General features: G+C 44.2%; 1 protein-coding gene across 1 annotated transcript in view; it reads right to left on the bottom strand.

The window, feature by feature from the left end:
* The window catches only part of PCNX2 (pecanex 2), a 300,484-nt gene that overhangs the window by 77,247 nt on the left and 197,620 nt on the right, over nucleotides 1-25,617 (bottom strand). The window contains exon 23 of the mRNA XM_065919838.1: nucleotides 21,710-21,839. Within this exon, the coding sequence (XP_065775910.1) occupies nucleotides 21,710-21,839 (130 nt within the window). The remainder of the gene's footprint in view (nucleotides 1-21,709; nucleotides 21,840-25,617) is intronic.

Raw genomic sequence — 25,617 nt, 5'->3', positions numbered from 1 at the left:
TCCCTCTTGGGCTTCCTTCTCGGCTCCCCCCACCCCTCTAGGTTGTCACAGAGCAGTGGTTTGAGCAAATTCCCACTATCTATTTTACGTAAGGTAATGTATATGTTTCAGTGTTACTCTCTGAGCTCATCCCACCCTCTCCTTCTCCCACCGTGTCCAGAAGTCTGTTCTCTACACCTGAGTCTTCACTGCTCTCCCACAAACAGGTTCATTGGTACCATCATTCTGGATTTCACATATATGTGTTAATCTGTGATATTTGGGGCAGTTCTCAGAGGTATTTGCTGTCTCCTGGGCTGCAGTCCTCATTTTGCCCCCAGTACAACTTCACTTGCAATTTTCATGTTGTGCTTTTTTAAAGTTGACAATACCGTACGTTTTAATATACTGTGCTCTCCTTTTCATTCACCACAAAATATTTTTTAGTTTTCTCTTGTAATTTCTTTTTTGACTCATAGGTTGTTTAAGGTAACTTTATTTTATACATCTTTGGGAATTTTCTAGATTTCCTCTTGCTGTTAATTTCTAATTTCACTCCATTGTAGCTGGAGAACATATGTTATATCATTTCAATCCTTTTAGATTTACTGAGGTTTGTTTTATGGCCTAACACATGGTCTGTTCTGGAGATTTGTTTCATGTGCCCCTGTCAAAAATGTTTTTTGAAAATCTTTTGCTTTGCAAAATACCCTGCCAAAAGGACAAACAGACCAGGTACAGACTGTGGGGAAATATCTTCAAACCTCGTATCCAACAAAGTACAAGTGTTTATAAACCACTCTCAAACTTAACAGTGAAAACAAAACAGAGACCCCAAAGCAAACAAAACCCTCACAAAGAATGCAAAAGAAAATGAACAAAGACACGAACAAGCACTTCTGTGAAGAGGACAGATTGACAACAAATAAACTCAGAAAAAGATGTTCAATATCATAAATCATAAGAGAACCATAGGTTAAAATTACAATGAGGTATCACTATATACACCCAGCAGAATGACCAAAGTAAGAAATAGTGAAAATATCAACACACTGCCAAGGATATGCATAAACTAGATCTACCGCACATTGCTGGTGGGGATGTAAATGGTATCACTTCTCTGAAAAAACGTATGGCAGTTTCTTTTTTAAACAATTACCATTTTGTTGTGCAGTGACCAAGTTGTTTCCAACTCTGCGACCCTGTGAACTGCAGCATGCCAGATTACTCGGTTCTTCACTATCTCCTGGAGTTTGCTCAAACTCATGTCCATTAAGTTGGTGATGCCATCTAACCATCTCATCCTCTGCTACCCTCTTCTCCTTTTGCCTTCAATCTTTCCCAGCATCAGGGTCTTTTCCAATGAGTCAGTTCTTCACATCAGGTGGCCAAAGTATCGGAGCTTCAGCTTCAGCATCAGTTCTTCCAATGAAAATTCAGGGTTGATTTCCTTTAGGATTGACTGGTTTCATCTCTTTGCAGTCCAAGAGACTCAAGAGTCTTTTCCAGCATCATAATTCAAAAGGATCAATTCTCTGGCACTCAGCCTTCTTTAAGGTCCAACTCTCACATCAGTACATGACTATTGGAAAAACCTAGACTTGACTTTACAGACTTATGTCGGCAAAGTGATGTTTCTGCTTTTTAATATGCTGTCTAGTGAGCATATGAACCATATGAGCATAACTACCACATGAGCTAGCAATTATATTCCTGGACAGTTATGCCAGAGAAGTGAAGACTTATGTTCACCCAAACCCCACAGACCAATGTCCCTAGCAGTTTTATTCATAAAAGCCAAAATCTGGAAGCAACCCAGATGCCCCTCTGCTGTTCAGTCACTAAGTTGTATCCAACTCTTTGCAACTCCATGAATTGCAGCAAGCCAGGCTTCCCTGTCCTTCACTATTGCTCCTTGGAAGAAAAGCTAAGACAAACCTAGAGAGCATATTAAAAAGCAGAGACAACATTTTGCCAACAAAGTTCCATATAGTCAAAGCTATAGTCATCTACAGGAGTCATGTACAGATGTGAGTTGGACCAAAAGAAGGTGTCCCTTAATGAGTGAGTTGCTAAGCAGACTGTCGTTTCCATGCTATGAGATGTGCTGTACTTAGTGGCTCAGGCATGTCTGACTCTTTGAGACCCCATGGACTGTAGCCCGCCAGGCTCCTCTGTCCGTGGGATTCTCCAGGCAGGAATACTAGAGAGGGTTGCCATGCCATCCTCCAGGGGTTCTTCCTAACCCAGGGATCAAACCCAGGTGTCCTCCATTGCAGGCAAATTCTTTACTTTCTGAGCCACCAGGGAAGCCCATACTATGAGATACCGCTTAGCAATTACAGTTATTGACATACCATGATCTGTATGAATCTTCAGTGAACTACAGTTGAGTGAAAACAACCAATCCCATGAAGTTAATTGTAGTAGCATTCCATTCACATAAAATTCTTGAAATAACAAAATTAGAGTTAGAGAACAGATCAACGGTTATAGGAGTTAAGAATCGGTGAGCTGCAGAAAGGGTGTATTCTGAATATAAAAGGGCAGCACCAGAGATCTCTGTGCGGGTAGAGATGGTCAATATCTCAACTGGACCAACATCAATATCCCAGTGATAATGATGCAAGATGTTAACACATGTAAATTGAATAAAAGGTATATGGGGAGATCTCTTTTTAATATTTCTTTCAATCCCATGTGAATTTATACTTTAGCTTTAAAAAAAGTTTAATCTAAAACATCTCCATACACATGTATATGTATAGCTGAGTCCTTTGTTCTTCACCTGAAACTATCACAACATTGTTAATTGGTTATATCCCAATACAAAATGAAAAACTTTTTTTTAAAAAGTGACACATTAAAAAAAAACAACCCATAGCTAGTAGCAAGCCTGAATTCTGTGACTATAATGCATTCATGCATGATTCTCATCTCTCACCTTAACTTGCTTGCATTGCAAATTAGGATCACTTCTATTGTTTCAGTCAGAAAAACCCAAGACTCTCCAGCATTTCAACTACAGGATATGAAGTCCAACTATTCATTCACTGGGAAGTCATAAATATTTAGGGGATGAAAATGTTTCTGCAAATGCAACTAATCAAAACAGTAATAAAAAATTCTAGTTGGATGTGGTTGGGCCTAAATGGGGAACTGAATAGATGGAGATGCAAAAGATTATAAGGGATTCCTAAGTATTAAATGATCAGGGTGCTGCTGCTTTTGTTTCCCAAGAGTAACATGACTGACTTAAGGTTTTGACTTCTGGGTACAATAGCCTCCTGGTAAAAAGAGGCCCAATTTGACAGTGTTTTATTTAGAGTTCTGGATGATATTTCTCCTGGGGATGAAGATACATTTATTTCTTTATTAGTGACCACAGGTATGTACAGAATTTGGATCAAGGTGAGCACACAGAAAAAAGACACGCCAACCGTTGGCAATGAGAGTGCAGGATTCTGCAGTGACACGCACAGCCCTGACGGATCACCTCCAGACACTCCTGTTTTCACAGCCACTCGTCTCAAGAGAGAGAGCAAATCCAGAAGACACGCTCTCCAAACGTGAAGTCTGTTAAGACACAGTGCTGTTTTGTCCTCAAGGGACGTGGCACTTAATCAAATCACACCAGCTCCTTTTTCCACTGAGATGGACTTCATTTTTCCTTTGTTATTTCATTCACTCCTAATATATAACATTTTACCTCACCCATGCTCAATCTTCAAACCTCTTACAAAACCAAGTTCAATGAAAGTGGTGCTTCTAATTCTATAATCACCATGAGACACTTTGCCAAATCAGTTACACTGACTAAAATGATAAATAAAGGTGTCATATGCAGGCTTGTGGGGCTTCTCTGGCAGTTGATCAGTAAAGAATTCTCCTGCCATGTAGGAGACTCGGGTTCAATTCTGGTGGGAAAGATCCTCTGGAGTAGGAAATGGCAACCTGCTCCAGCATGCTTGCCTAGGAAACTCCATGGACAGAGGAGACTGGTGGGCTACAGTCCATGGGGTTGCAAAGAGTCGGATGCAACTTACTGACTAAACAACAATAACAATGCAGGCTTGACCTCTCATGCTTGCATTTGCAGTGATGGTGTACCTTACGAAAAATAATTTGGCCTGGAAACATTATACAAAAACAATAAGGCAGGAACCTAAGAATAAGACTGAAATTTTAGGTTGGTAAATCTGATTTCTGTTTATAACTTGGCTTATGATTTATTAGATTACTTGAGAGACGTAAAAGAAAGACTCCCATAATTCTTCTGACCTTCAGTTTCCTGAGTGCATAAAATGGCAACTAAAAAACAGCACTTTTGATATGAAACTAAAATACAGAGCCCTTTTTCTGACTGCCTACTGCAAAACTAAACAAAGAATCACTTAACCTTGTAACAGGTCTATTACCCAAGGGAATCAGGAATGACAATGGATAAATAGGAAATAGTTTTTATATCACTGCATCAGTACATCTGGGTACAGATTTCTTTTATGTGGAAAAAAAAAGAACAGGACTTTTTAAATCCTAATATGTTTTTTTCAAATTTGATTTTAAATACTAAAATTGTATTGAATCCTTGCTCTGAGAGCACAGGCATTATAGACAACAGGAAATGAGATCATTCATCTCCTCCAATTGTCCTCCACCTCCCCGGCTTTTCCCCCAGGATGTCTTTGACAATAACGAGGAAAATCTCCTTAGAAGGCTTTGTCCCAGATAACTTTAACTAGAAAGCTCCTGTTCTATCATTGTGGATGACTCTTAAAATTAGAGATTTTAAAAAATTTAATTCTCTACTCAAACAACACTTGCTGTATTGTTCAGAAGCTCCAACACGTTGGCCACCTGATGAGAACAGCCGACTCACTGGAAAAGACCCTGATCCTGGAAAAGACTGAAAGCAAAAGGACAAGGGGATGACAGAGGATGAGATGGTTAGATAGCATCACTGACTCAATGGACATGAATTTGAGCAAACTCCAGGAGATAATAGAGGACAGAAGATCCTGGCATGCTATAGTACATGGTATCACAAAGAATCAGACACTACTTAGCTACTGAACAACAAAAATAATACAGAGTTCTTTAAAATCCACTAAGAACTTTCTCTCCTTTCTTTCTCTCAAACCTCAAAGTATTCCCCTCTCCAAAGCTTTCCCAGTCTCTAGGAAATTAAGGTCCAACCACACAAACACCAAAATATGTAACTTAATTAGACAACACAAAACAGAAAAAGAATATAATACATTAAATTGCCATTATTCTTATTAGGTAACATTTTTACTAATTCTCACATATGGGATTATTTTTCCATTATTGGTCATTTTTCATTTAAACCAACTTGATGGTGAGCATTCATCTACTTAATTGTGTTTACAGAGAGAGAGAGAAACGCGGTTACTGAGACATGAAAGAGCATTATAAACCCTACGGAGTGGTGATGATGGCAGAATGCTTTCAAAGTGACAAGAAAAAAAGAGCATGGCTTCCTATGTTCACATAATGCATTAATTTCATTAATCAGCCAATTGTATCATAAACCCCGAAAGAGCAACCATATGTGAAGTCTGGGACAGGTCTTAGCCTTCAGTAAAGAGGGACTAAAGTCAGTCTTGGAAATATGCTCAGAGTATTGTGAATGATAAATGTTGCCTGCCATGTCAGCAGACAAAAGATGCTGCAGCCATCACACCCTGCATTAGAGCCACCCAACCGTGCACCCTGCGGCTTTCCGTGGCCCAGTCGTAGACAATCCATCTACCAATGTAGGAAACGCAGGTTTGGTCCCTGGGTCAAGAAGATCCCCTGGAGAAGGGAATGGCGACCCACTCCAGTATTCTTGCCTGGAGAACCCCATGGACAGAGGAACCTGATGGGCCACAGTCCATGGAATTGCAAAAGAGTTGGACATGACTTAGGAAGTAAACAACAAAAAACAACAATGGTTCGCCCTGAGGGGACTCAGGATGGGAAAACACAGGATGCTGGCTCCAGATAGCTGAGGTGTGTCAAAGGAACCATTTCAGTGAGTCCAGACTCTTGCATCTGTCCATACATAGAAAAGTGCTAAATTCCTTGAGATGGCTGATTTTCTTTAATTAACAGTAATCATTTGATGCTCTGGGACCACCTGGTCTATGTTGCAAAACTATATACCCTGATTCCTCCCTTACCTCTTCTGAGCAGTTCCTCAGAGCTTTTGAGAGGCTGTCTCCGGGGCTTGCAGGCTTCAGCAAGTCCTTGGAATAAAACATAATCCTAAACTTTTTGGCTGTGCTTTCTTTTCAGTTGACATTTACAAAATTAAAGAGCCTTCTGCCCATACCCCCATGACTGCAATGTTAAAGAGTGAGTTTGAACCTAGAGTTTCAAATGCAAAAGTCCCCCAGGACCCAGAGCGGCCATCCCTTAGCCAACTGCTGGGACAGTGTGGCCAGTAGCATGTTTGCCTGATCACAGAGAAGGACTCTGAAAGGGCTTAGGGTTCTTGGCATTGGGGAGTGAACCCTCAACTGTGCAAATACCTCCATCTGCCCAATAAATCTCGTGAGCCAGCAACACTCAAGCCCTGCAGTAAAAAGGTCTGAGAGGCAAAAGCTGGGGACTTCTGCCTTCCTTTGTTTAGAATCAATCAATTCCATCTCCAACACATGCCTAAAAGCTGGAAAAGCTGCCAGGCCTGAGAAGGGCTCTGCCTGCACACTGGGCTAGGCTGACACTCCCCGCAGACTCAGACACACAGCCTTACTCCTGGGTGACCTTGACTCCTGGGTGCCCTTGATATGTCAGCTCAGCAGCACCAGACCGCTGGGGAGTAGGTGGGCAGGTGGAGGCCTTCCCGCAGGCGCCCAGTCAACTTCACTGTTTCGTACCTTCCAGACTCTCTAACTGATCATCAGGGTGGAACAGGACTCTGGGTAAAATTATGCACAGCAGCACAATGAATAATAAGCTCAAACCTGTGCTATTTGAGAAATTCAACGCTCTGGAGTTCCTCAAAAGCATCATCCTTATGGAATTCATTTGCATAATCGCTCATCACCACACCTGAAGTGTCAAACCTTACCCCTGGGTACATGTATGTGAGCTTTCTCATCCGTCAGCAAAACAGCTGGATGGGGCCAAGTTCATCATTTAGTGTCTTAGACATAACAGCATTCAGACACAGAAACTGGGATTCCGATTGAGAAAATCCAAGAGAGAGAAGAGATGTGTAAGTTCTAATAAGACACAGGATGTATCAGACAGAGATCGGAAAAGGTTCAGACTCCTTTCTGCCAGTCCACCCTTCCCTGCAATTCTAGACTAGATTCACAGACTTAAGGGCTAAAGATCTTACCTTTGTGCTGTCATTCCCCTAAATAAAATGGTGAGGGAAAGATCCTTTTGATTAAAGCTATTACTTGCTTTTATGAGTGTTCAGATTTCAGGTGATAGGAAACCCAACTGGAAATGGCTTAAGAAAAATCTGAAACGCGTTGACTCACATAGCTGAAAGGTCAATGGAGCCCAGCTGGAATCAGGGGCTAGAGTGGATGGTGTCATCAGGAATCATTCTTCTGATTGATTCCTCAGCCTGGCCAGTTTGCTGTGTTTTTAGGTCAGTTCACACCTCATGGGGACAAAAAGGCTGTCAGAAGCGTTAAGCTTTCATTCTACACCACCAAGTCCAGTGGGAAATAGGATTCTCCTCTCCTGCAGGCTTGGCACACCCCAAAGTCCCAGAGCTCACTCAGACCAGGCAGAAACAATCCATCTCCAGGACTCTGAGTTTCACACCTTGTTTTTCTATTGTCTTTTTGGCCACAGTCTCACTTGTTCATCTGTTTCTTGCTTACCTGTGGCCCGAAGTCCAGGACACTATTTATGCAGAACTAGGTTCTACAAATTGGAATGAAACATGAGTCAGGATACATGTCCACAGACTCAGCTCATGTATCCCCAGGAAGCTGGCTGAGATTTACTGATACTAAACTCTGAGCTCCTCTGGCTCTTCAGTCCATCTTGACACCTCCAGTTCATTATACGTAACTGAGAATGCTTATTGCTGGCTTATCTTCACTTCTATCACTTTTGGAAAGTTCGAGACTTAGTCCAGTTTCCCACTCTGCCTGTCCTTGTAAGTCCCAGGATGCACTGCCTCCCAGACATGGCTTAAACCATGCTAATCCCAAAACACGCCTCATTTATCATCAGACACCCATATGAAACCTCAAAGTAACTCTCAAGATTTTTAAATGGTTCAAAACACCCAGATGTCTATATGCATCAGACTTTGAATCCCTTGTAGGGAGAGGATTCCCAAAGACCTATCATTAGCTCCCAATAAAAGTGAGGGTGTTTCCTCAATGAGGTACCATTACACGCCAGTCAGGATGGCTGCTATCCAAAAGTCTACAAGCAATAAATGCTGGAGAGGGTGTGGAGAAAAGGGAACCCTCTTACACTGTTGGTGGGAATGCAAACTAGTACAGTCGCTATGGAGAACAGTGTGGAGATTTCTTAAAAAACTGGAAATAGAACTGCCATATGACCCAGCAATACCACTTCTGGGCATACACACTGAGGAAACCAGATCTGAAAGAGACACGTGCACCCCAATGTTCATCGCAGCACTGTTTATAACAGCCAGGACATGGAAGCAACCTAGATGCCCATCAGCAGACGATTGGATAAGGAAGCTGTGGTACATATACATGATGGAATATTACTCAGCTGTTAAAAAGAATTCATTTGAATCAGTTCTAATGAGATGGTTGAAACTGGAGCCCATTATACAGAGTGAAGTAAGCCAGAAAGATAAAGAACATTACAGCATACTAACACATTTATATGGAATTTAGAAAGATGGTAATGATAACCCTATATGCAAAACAGAAAAAGAGACACAGAAGTACAGAACAGACTTTTGAACTCTGTGGGAGAAGGTGAGGGTGGGATGTTTCAAAAGAACAGCATGTATATTATCTATGGTGAAACAGATCACCAGCCCAGGTGGGATGCATGAGACAAGTGCTCGGGCCTGGTGGGCTGGGAAGACCCAGAAGAGTCGGGTGGAGAGGGAGGTGGGAGGGGGGATCAGGATGGGGAATATGTGTAACTCTATGGCTGATTCATGTCAATGTATGACAAAACCCACTGAAATGTTGTGAAGTAATTAGCCTCCAACTAACAAAATAAAATTAAAAAAAAAAAAAAAGTGAGGGTGTTTCCTTATTCCTTTCACAAGCCTATCAAGTTACTGGAGGCTCCAGAAAGCTAAGGGTACTGAAGGCTGCAGACAGGAATTTCTCAAATTGCCTGTTTAAAAGAAAATTGCATCTGAATTAATTAGTTTGACTCCCTTCCTGGGAAATTAGAAGACACTTGATCCTTGGACCTCTGGAGAAGGAAATATCAACAGCAACCCGCTTCAGTATTCTTGCCTGGGAAATGGACAGAGGAGCCTGACAGGCTACAGTCTATGGGGTCACAAGAGTTGGACACGTTCCTTGGAAGGAAAGGTATGACAAACATAAGACAGCATATTAAAAAGCAGAGACATCACTTTGCCGACAAAAGCCCATATAGTCAAAGCTATGGTTTTGCCAGTGGCCGTGTATGGATGTGAGAGTTGGGCCATAAAGAAGGCTCACACTGAAGAATTGATGCTTTTGAACTGTAGTGTTGGAGAAGACTCTTGAGAGTCCCTTGGACTGCAAGGAGATCCAACCAGTCAATCCTAAAGGAAATCAATCCTGAATATTCATTAAAAGGTCTGATGTTGAAGCTGCAGCTTCAATACTTTGGCCCCTTGATGCGAAGAGCCAATTCACTGGAAAAGACCTTGATGCTGGGAAACAGTGAAAGATTGAGGACAGGAGGAGAAGAGGGCGACAGAGGATGAGATGGTTGGATGGCATCACTGACTTAACAGACATGAGTTTGAGTAAACTCTGAGAGATAATGAAGGGACAGGGAAGCCTGGTGTGCTGCAGTCCATGGGGTCACAAACAGTCAGACGACTGAGCGACTGAACAACCATCCTTTCTGGGCTTGATCTTTTATTCAGCACCTCAGGTGAACTACTGAGGGTCCTTCAGGCTTCAATCCTGCTCTGAAGTCACGTCTACCCACTTGGCGGGGTCTGGAACCAGTGCGCCCCAGTGCCTCACATCATTGGTGGTTCTGGGTCTCCCAGTGGGAAAGCCTCCCATTGCTGGTCTGGCAGTCTATTCCCAAGGGGAATAGAGGAGGCGGCAGATTCCCAAGGGGGTGCCCCTTCACCTTCCTGTGTGGGATCCAGGGCTCCTGAGAATCAGGCAGAACTGTAGTTCCTGATCACGGCCTCCGGAAGGATCACTGAGGCGCCCAGCTCAGGGATGCAAGAGCATCACAAGGTCCCCGTGGAAACAGGGAATGATGAACCCCTCAGCGATGGTTCAGATCTGGCCAGGTGGCCACTCACCACCTCTCATGCGGCCTGAGGATGGGGCTCCAAGCCCCTGAGCTGCGAGGCTCCAGTGGTCCAGTCATCAGTGAGACCACTCAGAGGATGATCCTAAGAGTGGCCTTGGGCAAGCTGGGCTTTTCCCGTGGCTCAGTGGTAAAGAATCCGCCTGCAGTGTAGGAGCTGCAGGAGACGTGGGTTCAATCCCTGGGTTGCCGAGATCCCCTGGAGGAGGGCATGGCAACCCACTCCAGTATTCTTGCCCAGCCATTCTCATGGACAGAGGGGCCCGCTGGGTTACAGTCCATGGGGTCACGAAGAGCCAGACACGACTGAAGTAGATGAGCAAGCACACACTTGGGCAAGTCGTGTTCTGACTCGGGTCAGTTTGGACCTGCCTGAGGGCAGAGGAGGGGTGTGGGCCCCACATCCGCTTCTGTGGAGGTGACAGGTGACACAGCCACCGACCCCTGCAGCACCCAGGGCTGACCCTGTGGGGCGGGGCCGCACAGGGCTCCCCTGGGGACCCAGAGAAGGCCTTTCAGAGAAGGTAGACCCAGGGAAGGCCTTCCTGGAATGAGGCCCACGGGATCCCAGGCTCAGCTGCAGCCCCCTTCCCATATAGACAAGCTCTTGGGAACGCACCTCTCGAGTCAAGAGCAAATGCTTCAGTTGGCAGTCACTGGCTTTAGTTTGGGGTTTCTTGCTGTTGTTTGTTTGCTTGCTTTTTGTTTTTGGTGTAGAAGGCATTTGAGAAACTTTATGACATAATGGGAAATGCACAGCGCCTGAAATAAGGCCAGGCCTGGGTTAATATCTTGGCTTGGCCACTGACTTCTTCTGTGACCTTGGGCAAGTTATTTCACTGCCCTGACTTTCCTTTTTCTGATCTGTGAAATGAGAAAAATGAAATCCTACTTCCAAAGCGGGTGACAGGACAGGAATGAATACATTTGAGAAAGTGAGCAGGTGGTCACTAAATACAGAAAGATGAGGCTCACTCCCATTACTGCTACTACTGCCGCATTATTGCCACTGCTTTAAGAAGTATGTATCCGGGGCCCAGCACACTCCTAAGTATGCATTCAAGAGCTCTCAGAGCCCTAAGGCATCTGATAAGAGAGCTTCAGGACTTTAACCCCACAGCAACTATGTCCGAGTGCTTTATAAAACATGCGTGCTAAGTCGCTTCAGTTATGTTCATCTCTCTGCAACCCCATGGACTACAGCCCGCCAGGCTCCTCTGTCCATGGGATTCTCCAGGCAATAATACTGGAGTGGGTTGCCAAGTCCTCATCCAGGGAATCTTCCCGACTCAGGGAATCAAATCCACACCTCTTATGTTTCCTACATTGACAGGCAGGTTCTTTACCACTAGTGCTATGTGGGAAGCCCTTTTAAAACATATCCAAATAAATTCTGGGGTAGCTTCATTACAAGTTGAAATATGTAAATCCCTCTCTGGAAGAACTGCAGGCTTGAATTAAAATGCAGCATTTTACTATTAACCCATAAGTCATATAAGCTTCCTGCTTTACACTTAAAAAATGTCTTTTGAGTGAAATATCATATTCCTTATATGTGAAATCTTAAAAGAAATGATACAAATGAACTTACAGAAAAGAAACAGACTTGCAGACCTTTAGAAAATGAACTTAGAGAATGAACCAGGGAGGGTGGGTAGAAGGAAGGGATAGTTAGGAAGTTTGGAGCGGACATGAGCACAGTGCTCTATTTACAATGGATAACCAGTGAGGACCTATGGTGCAGCACATGGACCTCTGCTCAGCGTTTTGCAGCAGCCTGGAGGGGAGGGGGTTTGGGGGAAATGGATGCATGTATGTGTATGACTGAGTCCTTTCACTGTTCATCTGAAACTATCACAACATCGCTTGTTAATTGGCTATATCCCAACAGTGGCTTCCCCGGTGGCTCAGTGGTAAAGAACCCGCCTGCAGTGAAGGAGACACAAGAGAGGTGAGTTCAGCTCCTAGGTTGGGAAGATCCCCTGGAGGAGGGCATGGCAACTCACTCCAGTATTCTTTCCGGGGAAATCCCATGGACAGAGGAGCCCGGCGGGCTACATTCCATGGGGTCGTAAAAGAGTCAGACAGGACTCAAGTGACAGAGCAGCAACAGCAGCAGCATACCCCAATATAAAACAAAAAGTTTGTAAAACAGAAAAACAAAATGCCTTTTGAGATGCTTAATGTTTTACACGAAGATCTTATAAACCACCCTTAAACCACAGCTTGCGAGGAAGAGAATATCCCCCCCAAATCCCTTCGTTCTGAAAAAATTAGAAAATAAAGTGTGAAGTTAAGAGTTTCTTTTTTGACTGCCTTAACCATGTCAGGCATCCATGACTCTGTCAAGCCCATCATCATTAACAAACCATGAATGAAGACCCAGATGATGACAGGCAAGCCCATCTGCAGACAGTACAAGTGAAGGGGCTGGAGAGAAGATGAATGATGATGGACACATTAATTTGTATGGACTGGAATGTTGAGCTGAAGCCAAGAAGTTGAGAGTTGATAGAGAAAATGGAAGTTTCTGCCTTTCGGTAAAACATATACACATGACAGTGGGATGATGAAGACTTGGCTTGGCAATACTTTAGCAAAATAATTGAGGAGGTTTAGATTTTAAGATGCTGAAGCTCCAATACTTTGGCCACCTGATGCGAAGAGCTGACTCATTGGAAAAGACCCTGATGCTGGGAAAGACTGAGGGCAGGAGGAGAAGGGGGCGACAGAGGATGAGATGGTTGGATGGCATCACCAACTTGATGGACATGAGTTTGAGCAAACTTTGGGAGATAGCGAAGGACGGAAGCCTTGAGTGCTGCAGTCCATGGGGTCGCAAAGGGTCAGATACAACTTAGTGACTGAACAACAAGATTTTAAGAAGCAAAAGTGAGAGCAGAAGATAGGACTTAGAGGAAGTAACAGGTCCCTTTACTGTGAACTGAGTAGGTGACACCTGGAAGTATCTGCTATGGAGGGCATGGGCAGGGAAACCTCAGTAAACATCTGGATGAGGGCAGCTGAGATGCTCAAGGTCTAGACCACCTCACACCAAGAACAGACGGGACTGTTTAGCCTGAAGCCGAGGGCTGAGAAGGGAAGGAAAGTTTCCTTCAAACTGTTAAAGGATGGCACAGGTGGAGCAAGGATGCTGCGTGCTTCAGGATCGCAGGTATATCCAGGTGTATGGGGTATTTGGGTAAGGCCACGAGGTGCAGATCTAGTGCAGTGAGAGCCCACTACTGTGGCTGACAACGCTCACAGGGGTGCTAAGTGAGATACGAGGTCTGCTCCAGAGGAGGAGCAAGAGGACTCCCTCCCTGAACAGACAGTACAGGGGGGATTCTGTAATTCCGAAGGTCCGGCTAGTTTCCCTTCTATATTACAAACCCAGGAAAGGGCTGCGGAATAACAAAGTAAGACCCATGAGAGCTCACCAAGACTAGCTGAAATATTTTGATCTTCTATTCTGTTGTTCGATAAACTGCATAAGAATGGCACTTGGGAGATCTCATTCTTTCCACTAAGGCAGCTTTGATGCTCAGAGAACAGAACCCAGACTCTGGGACTGGCTAAGGCCTCAAAATAACCATAGCGTTTGGAGGTGAGCAAAATAACCATAGCGTTTGGAGGTGAGGACCAGCATTTATAGAGCATCTCACAGCACAGGGACTGTGGATATGATGCTCCATGGTCTACACATGTGTCCTTTCATGTGTTGCTATGGTTCTGTTCTACCATTTCAGAAACGATTTCAGGTAGGTTGCAAGGAAACATAAAACATGTCTAGATTTACCTGAACTAAAAGTTAAATGACAGCAGATAAAAATACAAGGAAGAAGGGGCTTCCCTGGCAGTCCAGTGGTTAAGACTCCATGGATCCAATGCAGAAGACCCCAGATTCCATCTCTGATAAGTGAACTAATATCCAAAATGCCATGCAATGTGGCCAAATTTAAAAAAAAACAAGGTCAAGAGGGAGAGAACATATATATACACACTTCTAGCTGATTCACATTGTTGTTTGACAGAAAACAACAAAAGCTTGTATAGCAATTAGTCTTCAAATAAAAATAAATTTTAAAAAATACAAAGAAGGAAAGCAAAATGAGTACAGGATTAATTTGGTGTTTACAACTTTTAGGAGGCACATAGAGATAGTCATCCCATTTTACACATGAGTTAACTGAGGCTCACAGGCTGAATTTTGTTGACTATGCAGGCTACTTCATTTCTTCTAATAATTTCCAGAGAAATCTGTAAGCAGGCCAAGAAGCAACAGTTAGATTCAGACATGGAACAACGGACTGGTTCCAAAGTGGAAAAGGAGTACGTCAAGGCTATATATGGTCACACTGCTTATTTAACTTATACACAGAGCACATCATGTGAAATGGCAGGCTGGATGAAGCACAAGCTGGAATCAAGATTGCCAGGAAAAATATCAGTAACCTCAGATATGCAGATGACACCACCCTCATGGCAGAAAGCGAAGAGGAACTAAAGAATCTCTTGACGAAAGTCAAAGAGGAGAGTAAACAACTAGCTTAAGACTCAACATTCAAAAAAACAAAGATTGTGGCATCTGGTCCCATCACTTCATGGCAAATAGATGGGGAAACAATGGAAACAGGGACAGACTTTACTTTCCTGGGCTCCCAAACCACTGCAGATGGTAACTGCAGCCATGAAATTAAAAGACGCTTACTCCTTGGAAGAAAATCTGTGACCAACCTAGACAGCATATTGAAAAGCAGAGAAATTACTTTGCCAACAAAGGTCTGTCTAGTCAAAGCTACGGTTTTTCCAGTCGTCATGTATGGATGTGAGAGTTGGACCGTAAAGAAAACTTGCACCAAAGAACTGATGCTTTGGAACTGTGGTGTTGGAGAAGACTCTTGAGAGCCCTTGGACTGCAAGGAGATCCAACCAGTCAGTCCTAAAGGAAATGAGTCCTGAATATTCATTGGAAGGACTGATGCTGAAGCTGAAACTCCAATACTTTGGCCATCTGATGAGAAGAACTGACTCACTGGAAAAGACCCTGATGCTGGGAAAGATTGAAGGCAAGAGGAGAAGGGGATGACAGAGGATAAAATGGTTGGATGATATCACCAACTCAATGGACATGAATTTGAGCAGTCTCTTGGAGTTGCTGATAGACAGGGAAGCCTGGCATGATGCAGTCCATGGGGTTGCAAAGAGTCGGAAATGACTGAGTGACTGAATGGGACAGGCTGAATAATTTCCTAAAGTCAAACACCAAATGGAGCATATGGACTGGGATTTTAATCAAGGTCTTTTTGAGTACCATCATCATCTCAGGAAGAGCTGAAGATGAAGTCACACTGATTATCTTCTTACTGATTAGAGTGGGACAAGATCATGACATCTGTAACTGAACAACAACAAGCAAAGGCATGGAACGCAGGGCTGATTTTTTTTGTAAAGCAATCATATAGAATGATTCCAATCTTAAGCCAGCAGAGTGGTCCCATGAACATGCTTATAGTATACTTGTTAACAAGAATGTTGTCCAGAACTATTTAACATTTTAAAATGAGTCTGGACAATATAATAGAAATATAAGAACCATGAAGTTTCACGTGCCCTTCAGGTGACTGTCACATATGTCTCCTCATAGCTACGGTATTTAACAGTTTATAGAAGACTTTCGGAACTTCCCTGGTAGCTCAGTGGTAAAGAATCCACCTGCCAATGCAGGAGGTGTGGGTTCAATCCCTGGGACAGGAAGACCCCCTGGAGAAGGAAATGGCAACCCACTCCAGTATCATTCCCTGGGAAATTCCACAGACAGAGGAGCCTGGCAGGCTACAGTCCATGGGGTCAAAAAAGAATTGGACATGACTTAGTGACTGAACAACAACAGAAGACTTATGATGCATCAAAATCAAATCATTGTGAATAGAACTTTTCCTTTTTTAGGGCTGAAGACGTGCCAAGTCAATTCAGTCATGTTCAACTCTTTGCAACTCTATGGACTGTAGCCTACCAGGCTCGTATGTCCGTCGGATTTTCCAGGCAAGAGTACTGGAGTGGGTTACCATGCTCTCCTCCAGGGAATCTTCCTGACCAGTCAGCTCCTTTAGGACCGAGACACTGGATAAAACAACCAGGGCCATGAGTCAAATACTTTCTAGCCTAAACATTTGCTTCATGCTAATGATAAAGTTTGGTTATTTAGCAGTTGTTTATATATAAAGAGAAGGATGATAAATCATAATATCAATATGTACTTCTAAAGCTCTTTAAAAGTACTCTAACATAAGAGGATTTATAAACATCAGGCACTATTACTACAGTGCATTTGCCATCACTGCCTGTAAATTAAATGGAGACACCAGGCAGAACTCATCAAGACAGATTTTAAAGACCTTAGTGAAGAACAGTTTAATAGTGAACATTGTGTTGGTGGCAAATGAAATCCAGATTATGATTTCCTTTCTCTTTTACATAATATTGCTGGACTTCATTAAGTTAAGAAATAGTCATAGAACACCCACTGTGTGCAGAGCTGTTTCGTACGCCCAACACAGGGGCACAAAGACGAAAACGAAGGAGTCCAAACTTGGAAGGAGGATCAGTCCACATCAGTCTTTGGTTCACTTCATGACAACCACAAGAGCAAGTTTGTTTCCCAAAAGCGATGGCTTCGGTACCTCTCATCCTAAAAGTCCTTCCCGAACCTTCCATTCATTCTTCAGCAGGTGGAATGATTCTCTGCCGTTTGAATCTGTGTGGGAGGAAGTGGAGGTGTGTGGGAGGGGAAAGCACTGGGTGAGAAGAGCCCGGCCGAGGGAGGGCTGGGAATGAAAAACGTGAACATGTGATGCATGAAAAAGTACTGGAAGATAAGGACTGAGGTGAGGTGGGTCTGCATCCGTGCTGTCCAATTCAGCAGCCTCTGGTCACAGGCAGCTACTTACATTTAAATTAATTAAAACTTGATAGAATTTCAACTGCAGCCACATGAGCCCTGTGGCGAGTGTGGAGGGCTGCCACAGTGGAAGAGGCAGACGCAGAGCACTTCCATCAGTGCGGAGCTCTGGGGGACTTCTCGCCAGGCAGCAGCGAGCCGCCACTGACTTCGTGGACAGTGTGACCTGTGCTGCTTCTGGGGAATCAACCGGAGAGCAGCTTAGTTAGGTGGGCAGAGGACATGCTTGTCACCGGCCCCCAGCGAGGAGCAGCGTTCCGGTACAGATTCTGCGGATCTCAGGACAGACCAGGCTGGGGCAAACCGACAGGCCGGAGTCACCAGGTAGCTGGTGACTTACTTACTGTTTCCACAGAGAATGAAAAGGGCCCCAGGGGACTTCCCTGCAGTTCAGTGGTTAGGACTCTGTCCTTCTAATGCAGGGAGCATGGCTTTGATCCCTGGTAGGGGATGGAAGATCCCACGAACAGCAAAAAAGAAAAAAAAGAAGAAAGAAGCTGGCTCCTTAGGGTTCAGGGCTCACTGGAGTCTTGCAGAAACCAAAGGCAGCTTTAGAAAGTCTGGGAGGAAAATCAGAGGACTGGAAAGTGAGGGAGCAGGGGTGGAGAGGGAGAGGGAGCCAGGTGGGGAGATGATGAGGGCCCTTCATCACACCCCAGGGTGAGGTTGGCGACCCTGGGGCCCACCGGCAGACTGCGCTCACTGATACATAGAGAGGAGAGTATCTCTTAGCTGGGACAGTTAGTAAACAATCAATTACACTAACAACTGCTTCTCTGCATCAGACTGAAAAGAAAGTAATAGGACCGGCTACAGAGACACTCACAAGTAAGAATAAGAAGAGTCATTAGTACTTGAAATAAAAACCAACAGTTTCAGATACAGAGAATGAGTTTTCCAGAGGGCTGGCAGGGATCTAGATGAGATTTCCTGCCATTTCCTTTCTGGGTTCCCACCACTCTCACGGTCCCAAATTCCATCACCGATCTTTTAAGCAGATGACCACAGGGCTCTGTATTCTGAGGCTTAACACAAGGTGACAAGAGACTTTTGGCTGGCTGGCTTCTGCATCAGCATCTCTCCCTGCCCCCCACCAGCTGGACTGAATATTTTCTCCAACTTGGCTCCTTCAGGGAGACCTAATGAAGACAGGACATCCTCATACATACCTATAGACCCTGCTGCTCCCTTCTCATCCCAGGACAGTCGACCAAAGTCCCCCCACGTAAGAGTGCTATCCTGAGCGAAAGAATGGGTCACAGCATCATCATCTCATTGTGTGGCTTAATAAGGAAACACTCGAGCAGCCCATATTTTTAAGTAACCTTCACAAACCTACAATTCATATCTCAATGTATCATCCTGAATGGGTGGCTGACTCTTGGAAGTGAGGAAACTAATATGAAAATACTTAACTTGTATTGCACAGGTGTTAGGATGACTCCCCTCAATAAAAGCATCTCACAAAGATTTCCCCACTTCCCTTGCTATGGGAAGCCAGTCAATCCTAAAGGAAATCAACCCTGAATATTCATTGGAAGGACTGATGCTAAAGCTGAAGCTCCAATAGTTTGGCCACCTAATGCGAAGAACAGCCTCACTGGGAAAGACCTGATGCTGGGAAAGACTGAAGGCAAAAATAAAGAGGGGTAGAGAATGAGATGGTTAGATAGCATCACTGACTCAATGGACAGACAGGAATATGAACAAACTCCAGGAGATAGTGAAGGACAGGGGAGCCTGGCGTGCTGCAGTCCCACGGGGTCACAAAGAATCGGACACGACTTAGTGACTGAACAACACCCCCTCCAGTTCAAGGGGATGCCTTTTGCTTATCAAATTCTTCCCTGGCCCCCTACCAAAAGCTGGTTCTCAAACTTACCTGAGAACAGGAGACAAAAAGAAATCTTTTATGTTAAAGATCATCTTTAAAATATCGTGCACTTTCCTGAATAGTTAAAAAGCCTATGAGATTGTCACACTTCTTATTCTCAAGTGTTTGTACCTTCCAGAAGGATGATTTTCCGAGCTCCACAAAAGTCCCCCAAATTGTTTTCTCCTTGAGAAGCTTAAAGAGAAGCCAGTGCTGGTGGCTTTCTTTCCTTCTGACTCTGTAAATATGCCCAGCATCTCTTTGCATGCATACTCACTTAGTCATGTCCAATTCTTTGCCAGCCAATGGACTGTAGCCCACCAGGCTCCTCTGTCCATGGGATTTTTCAGGCTCGAATACTGGAGTGGGTTGCCATTTCCTTCTCCAGGGGATCTTCCTGACCCTGGGATTGAACCCACATGTCCTTCATCTCCTGTACTGCAGGGAGATTCTTTCACCACTGAGCTACCTGGGAAGCCCCAGCCTCTATTTAGACAAATGCAAAGGAGACTCTTGCTTACGTGTAAGTTTCAAGATGGCTCCGCTTGTACAGCAACCAGCCCACCTTTTCGAAGTTGCGGAACCTGCCAGACACAGAAGCGGCCTTCCCCGCCTCCTGGTGGTCTCACAGCACTCACTCACCTTGGGGTGCTCCAGTTTGGTTCGATCTCCCCAGAACCCCTGAATGGGAGCCCCCAGAAATGGTTAGCACAGTCGGGAGGGACATGAGCTCCAGGCAGGGCAGTCAGAGAAGAGCCCCACCGGTGCATGGCCCACGTGGCAGTCCCTGTGTTCGAGGTGCTTTATGACTATTGACTCATATTCCCCCACAAGGCTGTGAAGTAAGCCTTATTCCTTCGGCCCCATTTTACAGAAGAGAAGAGAAAGGACTGAGGTCCCCCGCATCAGATGATGAAGGTGCGGTGTGAGCCCTGGCAGGCTGGCGGCCAGCGCTGGGCTCTCATCATAACACCCGACTGCCTGCCCCAGAAAGATGTAAGTTTCCATTGACAGAAACCATCTAACCGCACGGACCTCCCAACCTAACTCTGGCCTCTGTGACACACGTGGGCGCGTTGTAAAGTGGCAGGGCGAGTGTGCTAAGTTGCTTCAGTCGTGTCTGACTCTGTGCGACCCTATGGAAGCCTGCAAGGTTCCTCTGTCCAAGGGATTCGCCACGCAAAATACTGGAGTGGGTTGCCATTTCCTTCTCCAGGGGATCTTCCCAACCCAGGGATCAAACCTGTGTCTCTTCTGTCTCGCACTGGCAAGCAGTTTCTTTTCCCACTTGTGCCACTGGGCAGAGCCATGGGCAATGTAGATACATTACGGAAGATGGATTAGGGCTTGGATGGGACAGCCCAGGTAAGGCTTGTAAATGAGGGCAAAGGAGACAACCCGGCTGGAGACAGGCCGGCTCATCTTGCCCCCTCCTCTAGCTGTTCTCAGGTCCTCCCCCCACAAATCATTAGTGGCTCTTGAAAGTTACTCACAGAACCATTACTCCCCACCACTTCGGACAAAATCATGGCCCTAGCGAGATCTCCCTGGTGCTCCAGTGGTTAAGACTCTGCCTTCCAATGCAGAAGACAAGGGTTTGACCCCTAATCAGGGAACTAAGAAACTAAGATCCCACATGCCGTGTGGCACAACCAAGAAAAAAAAAATCACAGTTCTGGCTCCATCACTGTTTGCTTGAGGAAACTTATGACTGACTAGTACAAATAGCCAAGACAAGGCACATGCATCATCTTCTACAAGTTCAAAGGTGCTCAGAAAAAAATGGTGTACTGACTTCGAGCTGTGATGCATGCACACTGGTACAGGCATGGCATGTATATTTCAAAGGCCCACAGAAGGAAGATGAGCCCCCAAGAAGCAACCTCATCCAATGACTAGACCATGGTTCCTAAGACAACCTGTCAAGGGCAACTGTTAAGAGTGGGCTGTGATTGCTATATTTAAAATGGATTCCGAAAAGGACCTACTGTATGGCACGGGGAACTCTGCTCAATGTTACGTGGCAGCCTGGATGGGAAGGAAGTTTGCTGGAGAATGGATACATGTATATGTATAGCTGGTCCCTTCGCTGTTCACCTGAAACTATCACAGAATTGTTAATTGGCTAAACCCCAGCACAAAGTAAAAAGCTTTTTAAAAAAAAAAAAAAAAGAATGCACAGTGATAACTCATTTTCCTTCACAACCGGTGAAACCTAGACTGGTACCGACTGCAAATTTGCCATCAGCAGACTTGGTCCAGAACCTGGAAGCTGAGTGGATAATCTGGTGCAGGGTGGGGGTGGGGTCGCGAGGGCTGCCCCACAGGAGGACAAAGCCTGATGCCTGGACTTCTCACAGGCAAAGGTCGAGGAGCATCCTGAACTCAAGTCTTAGCAAAGCAAGTCAGTAACGATTTTAGGATCTTACTTGTAGTTTTTCTCCCAGAATTTCACTGGTCTGACATACGATGTGATAAAAATAACACTCCCGAGAAATGGGCTCAATGGAGTAGAAACGATGGATGTGGCAAACGTCTGGAAGAAAAGCATGGCAGAATCTGAGGATTTTGAGTTAAGGCTCAAAAAGTGTGTTCATTGTTATTTTTCTAAATAATATTTGAGATTTTAACAAGTTTATATGAAAGCCATTTTCTCACCAAGGAAAGAAAGATGGGCATGCCTGTGGCGGCTGTAGGTACATTTTTGGAAATGTAAAACTTTCAGTAGTATCCTGCTAGGTCTCGTTTATCACCACTGTGAAAACCAAATGATTCTCATAAAATTCCCAGCAGTCTCAGCACAATTCATGGCAAAGATTTAATATCTAAGAATTGAAAAGAACAGTGCTTTTTCCTGAGATAACATTATCTGAACCAGACATGCTGTGGCACATTTACTAAAGTACTAAGCAGCTTTATAAATAATTAAAATTAAATTCCACTTTGAAAGTAAATAAATACCATTGTTTGGGAAGACAGCATCCCAGTTCCTCAAAGAATCTTTTCCCACTATTCAAAAATCTGTGTCTTTTATCACACACTGAACACCAATAGATCAATTCAATTAAAAAAAGAAAAAAATCCAGCTCATATCTGGTTTATAAGCTAAAAACATGTACACATAAAGTCACAGTGTGTTGCTGGCTAAGTCATCTCCCTAGTACTCTGTATGGGTTTCCTACTTGTTGGCATGCCTCAACTTTACATACTCTGATCAGAAATGTAATTGTCCAAAATTAAAATAAGCATGGCTCTAACTTTTGGGTTAAGCTCGACTAATTGATCTCTGGAAATCTGGGGGAGGTGTAGAGGTCGAGTCCCTCCCCAGTTTCCCACTGTCATTGGAGAACTTCCCCCAGCGGTCAATCACACTCCCATCGCTGTGGTCCAGGGGTGATGGTGGGGCCTGAGGGGAAGAGTCAGAGGAGCAGAGGTGACAGAGGTCAGTGGGGAGCCAGACTGCCCAGGTTTTACATATGCACGTGAGTCCTTGTCCTTCAGGGTGAGGGCCTGCTTGATTCTACTGCAGGTCTGATCTGATTTATAAGGATGGGGCTTCTCTGATGGTCCAGTGGTTAAGACTCCATACTCTTAATACAGGAGGTTCAGGTTCGATCCCTGGTCAGGAAACAAAGGTCCGCATACTACAGGGCAGGGCCAAGAAAAACAAAAATCTGATCTCTTGTAAGGCTGATTTTCCCACCTGGAAGGGAAGATGTGCCTTTTTCTCATTGTTGCACAAATGGAGGTCTTATTTCTTTAGTCCATCTTTATAAAGTTCCAGTGGATAGTAAGAAATGCCTCCACGCCTGTCACAGATGGGAGGGCTCTGTGTTTCATTACCTACCAGAGCATAGAAGGGCTTTCCCGTGTTATCAATGGCAGGGCTTAGTTACGTGATGCAGGCCTTCAGAGACCCATTCACGTATAAACACAGAGGAGCGAGTGAGCCTTGTCTGTCTACAGGCACTTCCCTGAGCATTTTCATAGATGTAAAAGTTTTTCTTCATTTGTAGGGAGGTGGGAGGGGGGATGGGGATGGGGAACACATGTAAATCCATGGCTGACTCATGTCAATGTGTGGCAAAAACCACTTCAATACTGTAAAGTAATTAGCCTCCAACTAATAAAAATAAATGGAAAAAAAAAAAGAAAACAGAAATAGCACACACAAAAAAAGTTTTTCTTCATTTGTAACTGTGTCTTTTTTTTTTCTTCCAACTTGCTGTCTATTTCCATCTTGAGGAGTGAAATGACACACCAGCCATTAATAACCATGTTGTTTGGGTATCAAAAGATCTCATTTGTGCTACAATTTCAGTCCAGTTCCCTTTATTCTGACCTAGGTTCAAATGCAGAATCCGTTTCTTGTTAATTTGAACACTGGAAAGTTCTAAATATCTCTACTACATGGGACTTCCCTGGTGTTCCAGCATTTAAGAATCTGCCTTCCAATACAGCAGACATGGGTTCCATCCCTGGTTGGGGAACTAAGATCCCACTTGCGACCAGGCACCTAATCCCATGTGTCACAACTAGTGAGACCGCTCACTGCAACAAAGACACAGAACAGCCAAGAAATAGATTTAAAAAAACTTTTTTAAACAAAGTATCAACAATTAAAAATTTTTAAAAATACCTCTGCCACAAAACATACCAATTTACTACACCTCCGTCATCAGAAGTAAAAGGAACTACACAGGAGATGTCACTGAGAAAAGCTGCTGAAAAAGCAGAGTGGGGTCACAGGGGAGATTCCTGAGGAGTGGGGTGCTATGGGGAGGGGGAGAAGAGAGGCACATCCACCCTGGCAGGTTTGGGGGGCCCTGTGCAGTCTGCAGAAGAACCAGGACAGAGTCAAGCGGAAGCCAGGCTGAGTGGGCTGGCACTGCCGTTCTTTTTGCTTCTAAAGATGAGAGTATGTTATCCATTTTTTAAACACCAGAAATAGTTATCCAGACATTAAGAAATGAGGAAAATATTGCTAGCTTATAAAGAAAGTTCAAATTTGATAGGAAAGAAAATGAAGCTTAATAAGTCAGAAGTAGGGCAGCAGTGAGCAGAAGATCTCATAGTTTATTTTATTTAGGGGCAATCAGTAAATATACATATATTTATAAATATATATTTTTAATATATATCAGTAAATATATATATATAAATACAGAAGATGGTGACTATAACAACTAAGGCAGTACTGAGAAATATTTCCTTTTTGAGAGCCAAGAGGCGGGCCTAAGGGGTAGATGGCTGTTGTTCAGTTGCTAAGGATGGAGACTCCTTAAATAGGTTCAGGTTTATTTGAGGGCATTTAAAATGAAAATGTCAACATCGATACTTAAAAAAATAATTGGAAGCTCAAGATGACATGCCAAATAGAAAGCAGTCTTTCCAATACACACATTTAATAGAGCAAATCTGGCTAACTCTGTCTAATTATTTGAAGATAATGGTCTTGCATGGTCTCTGCATATATTAAAAGGGTGAGCATTCTCATCCTTCCCTGGAGGTTACAAGCTCAGAAACTAACACAGATGACTGAGGGAGAAAACATGCTAGGACTGGAAAAACAATTTACTAAACAGTGACCTGCTGGCCTGAAAGTTAATTCAGTTTCAAAATGGAGCAAATTAGTCCCTTCTCAACACCAGGATGGAACCCACAGCTTCCTAATAGAGTGATAAAATCATTAACATTTCAAAATTAGTCAAGATCCAGGGCTGGCATTTAGGAACCTGATAGCTTCATCCTGATGGCATATATATCTGGTTTTTTAAATGATCTCATTATATTCTGACTGGTATGATGTTGGGCTGCAAATAGCAAATAGTTACCTTTACAATGGGCTTCCCAGGTGGCTCAGTGGTAAAGAATTCCCCTGTCAAGCAGGAGATCAGGGTTTGATCTCTGGGCTGGGAAGATCCCCTAGATAAGGAAAAATCCAATATTCTTGCCTGGGAAATCCCAGACAGAGGAGCCTGGAGGGCTACAGACCATGGGTTGTAAAAGAGTTGGGCATGACTTAGTGACTAAACCACCACCACCACCTCCTTTACAACGGACCCAGGATGGGAAGGGGTCTTTGGGTGATGAGGCGGGTGCTGAAGCTCCTGCAGGCCATCACACCAGCTGCGGTCAGGTTCCATGATCACTGAAGGGTCTGTCCCTGAGTAGAGGCAGGTGGGTGTCACTGATGGGAACAGTGTTAGGAACAAAGCATGAGGATTAATTGTGTCCGAAAACCAAATCCATCCGTCAGGAACACTGTTGCTGTTTAGTCGCTAAGCCATGTCTGGCTCTCTGCGACCCCATGGACTGTAGCCCACCAGGCCCCTCT

The sequence above is a fragment of the Muntiacus reevesi genome, chromosome 2 (assembly GCF_963930625.1).
Source record: "Muntiacus reevesi chromosome 2, mMunRee1.1, whole genome shotgun sequence".
Lineage (NCBI taxonomy): Eukaryota > Metazoa > Chordata > Mammalia > Artiodactyla > Cervidae > Muntiacus > Muntiacus reevesi.
This window is presented reverse-complemented; position numbering and strand designations above follow the sequence as displayed.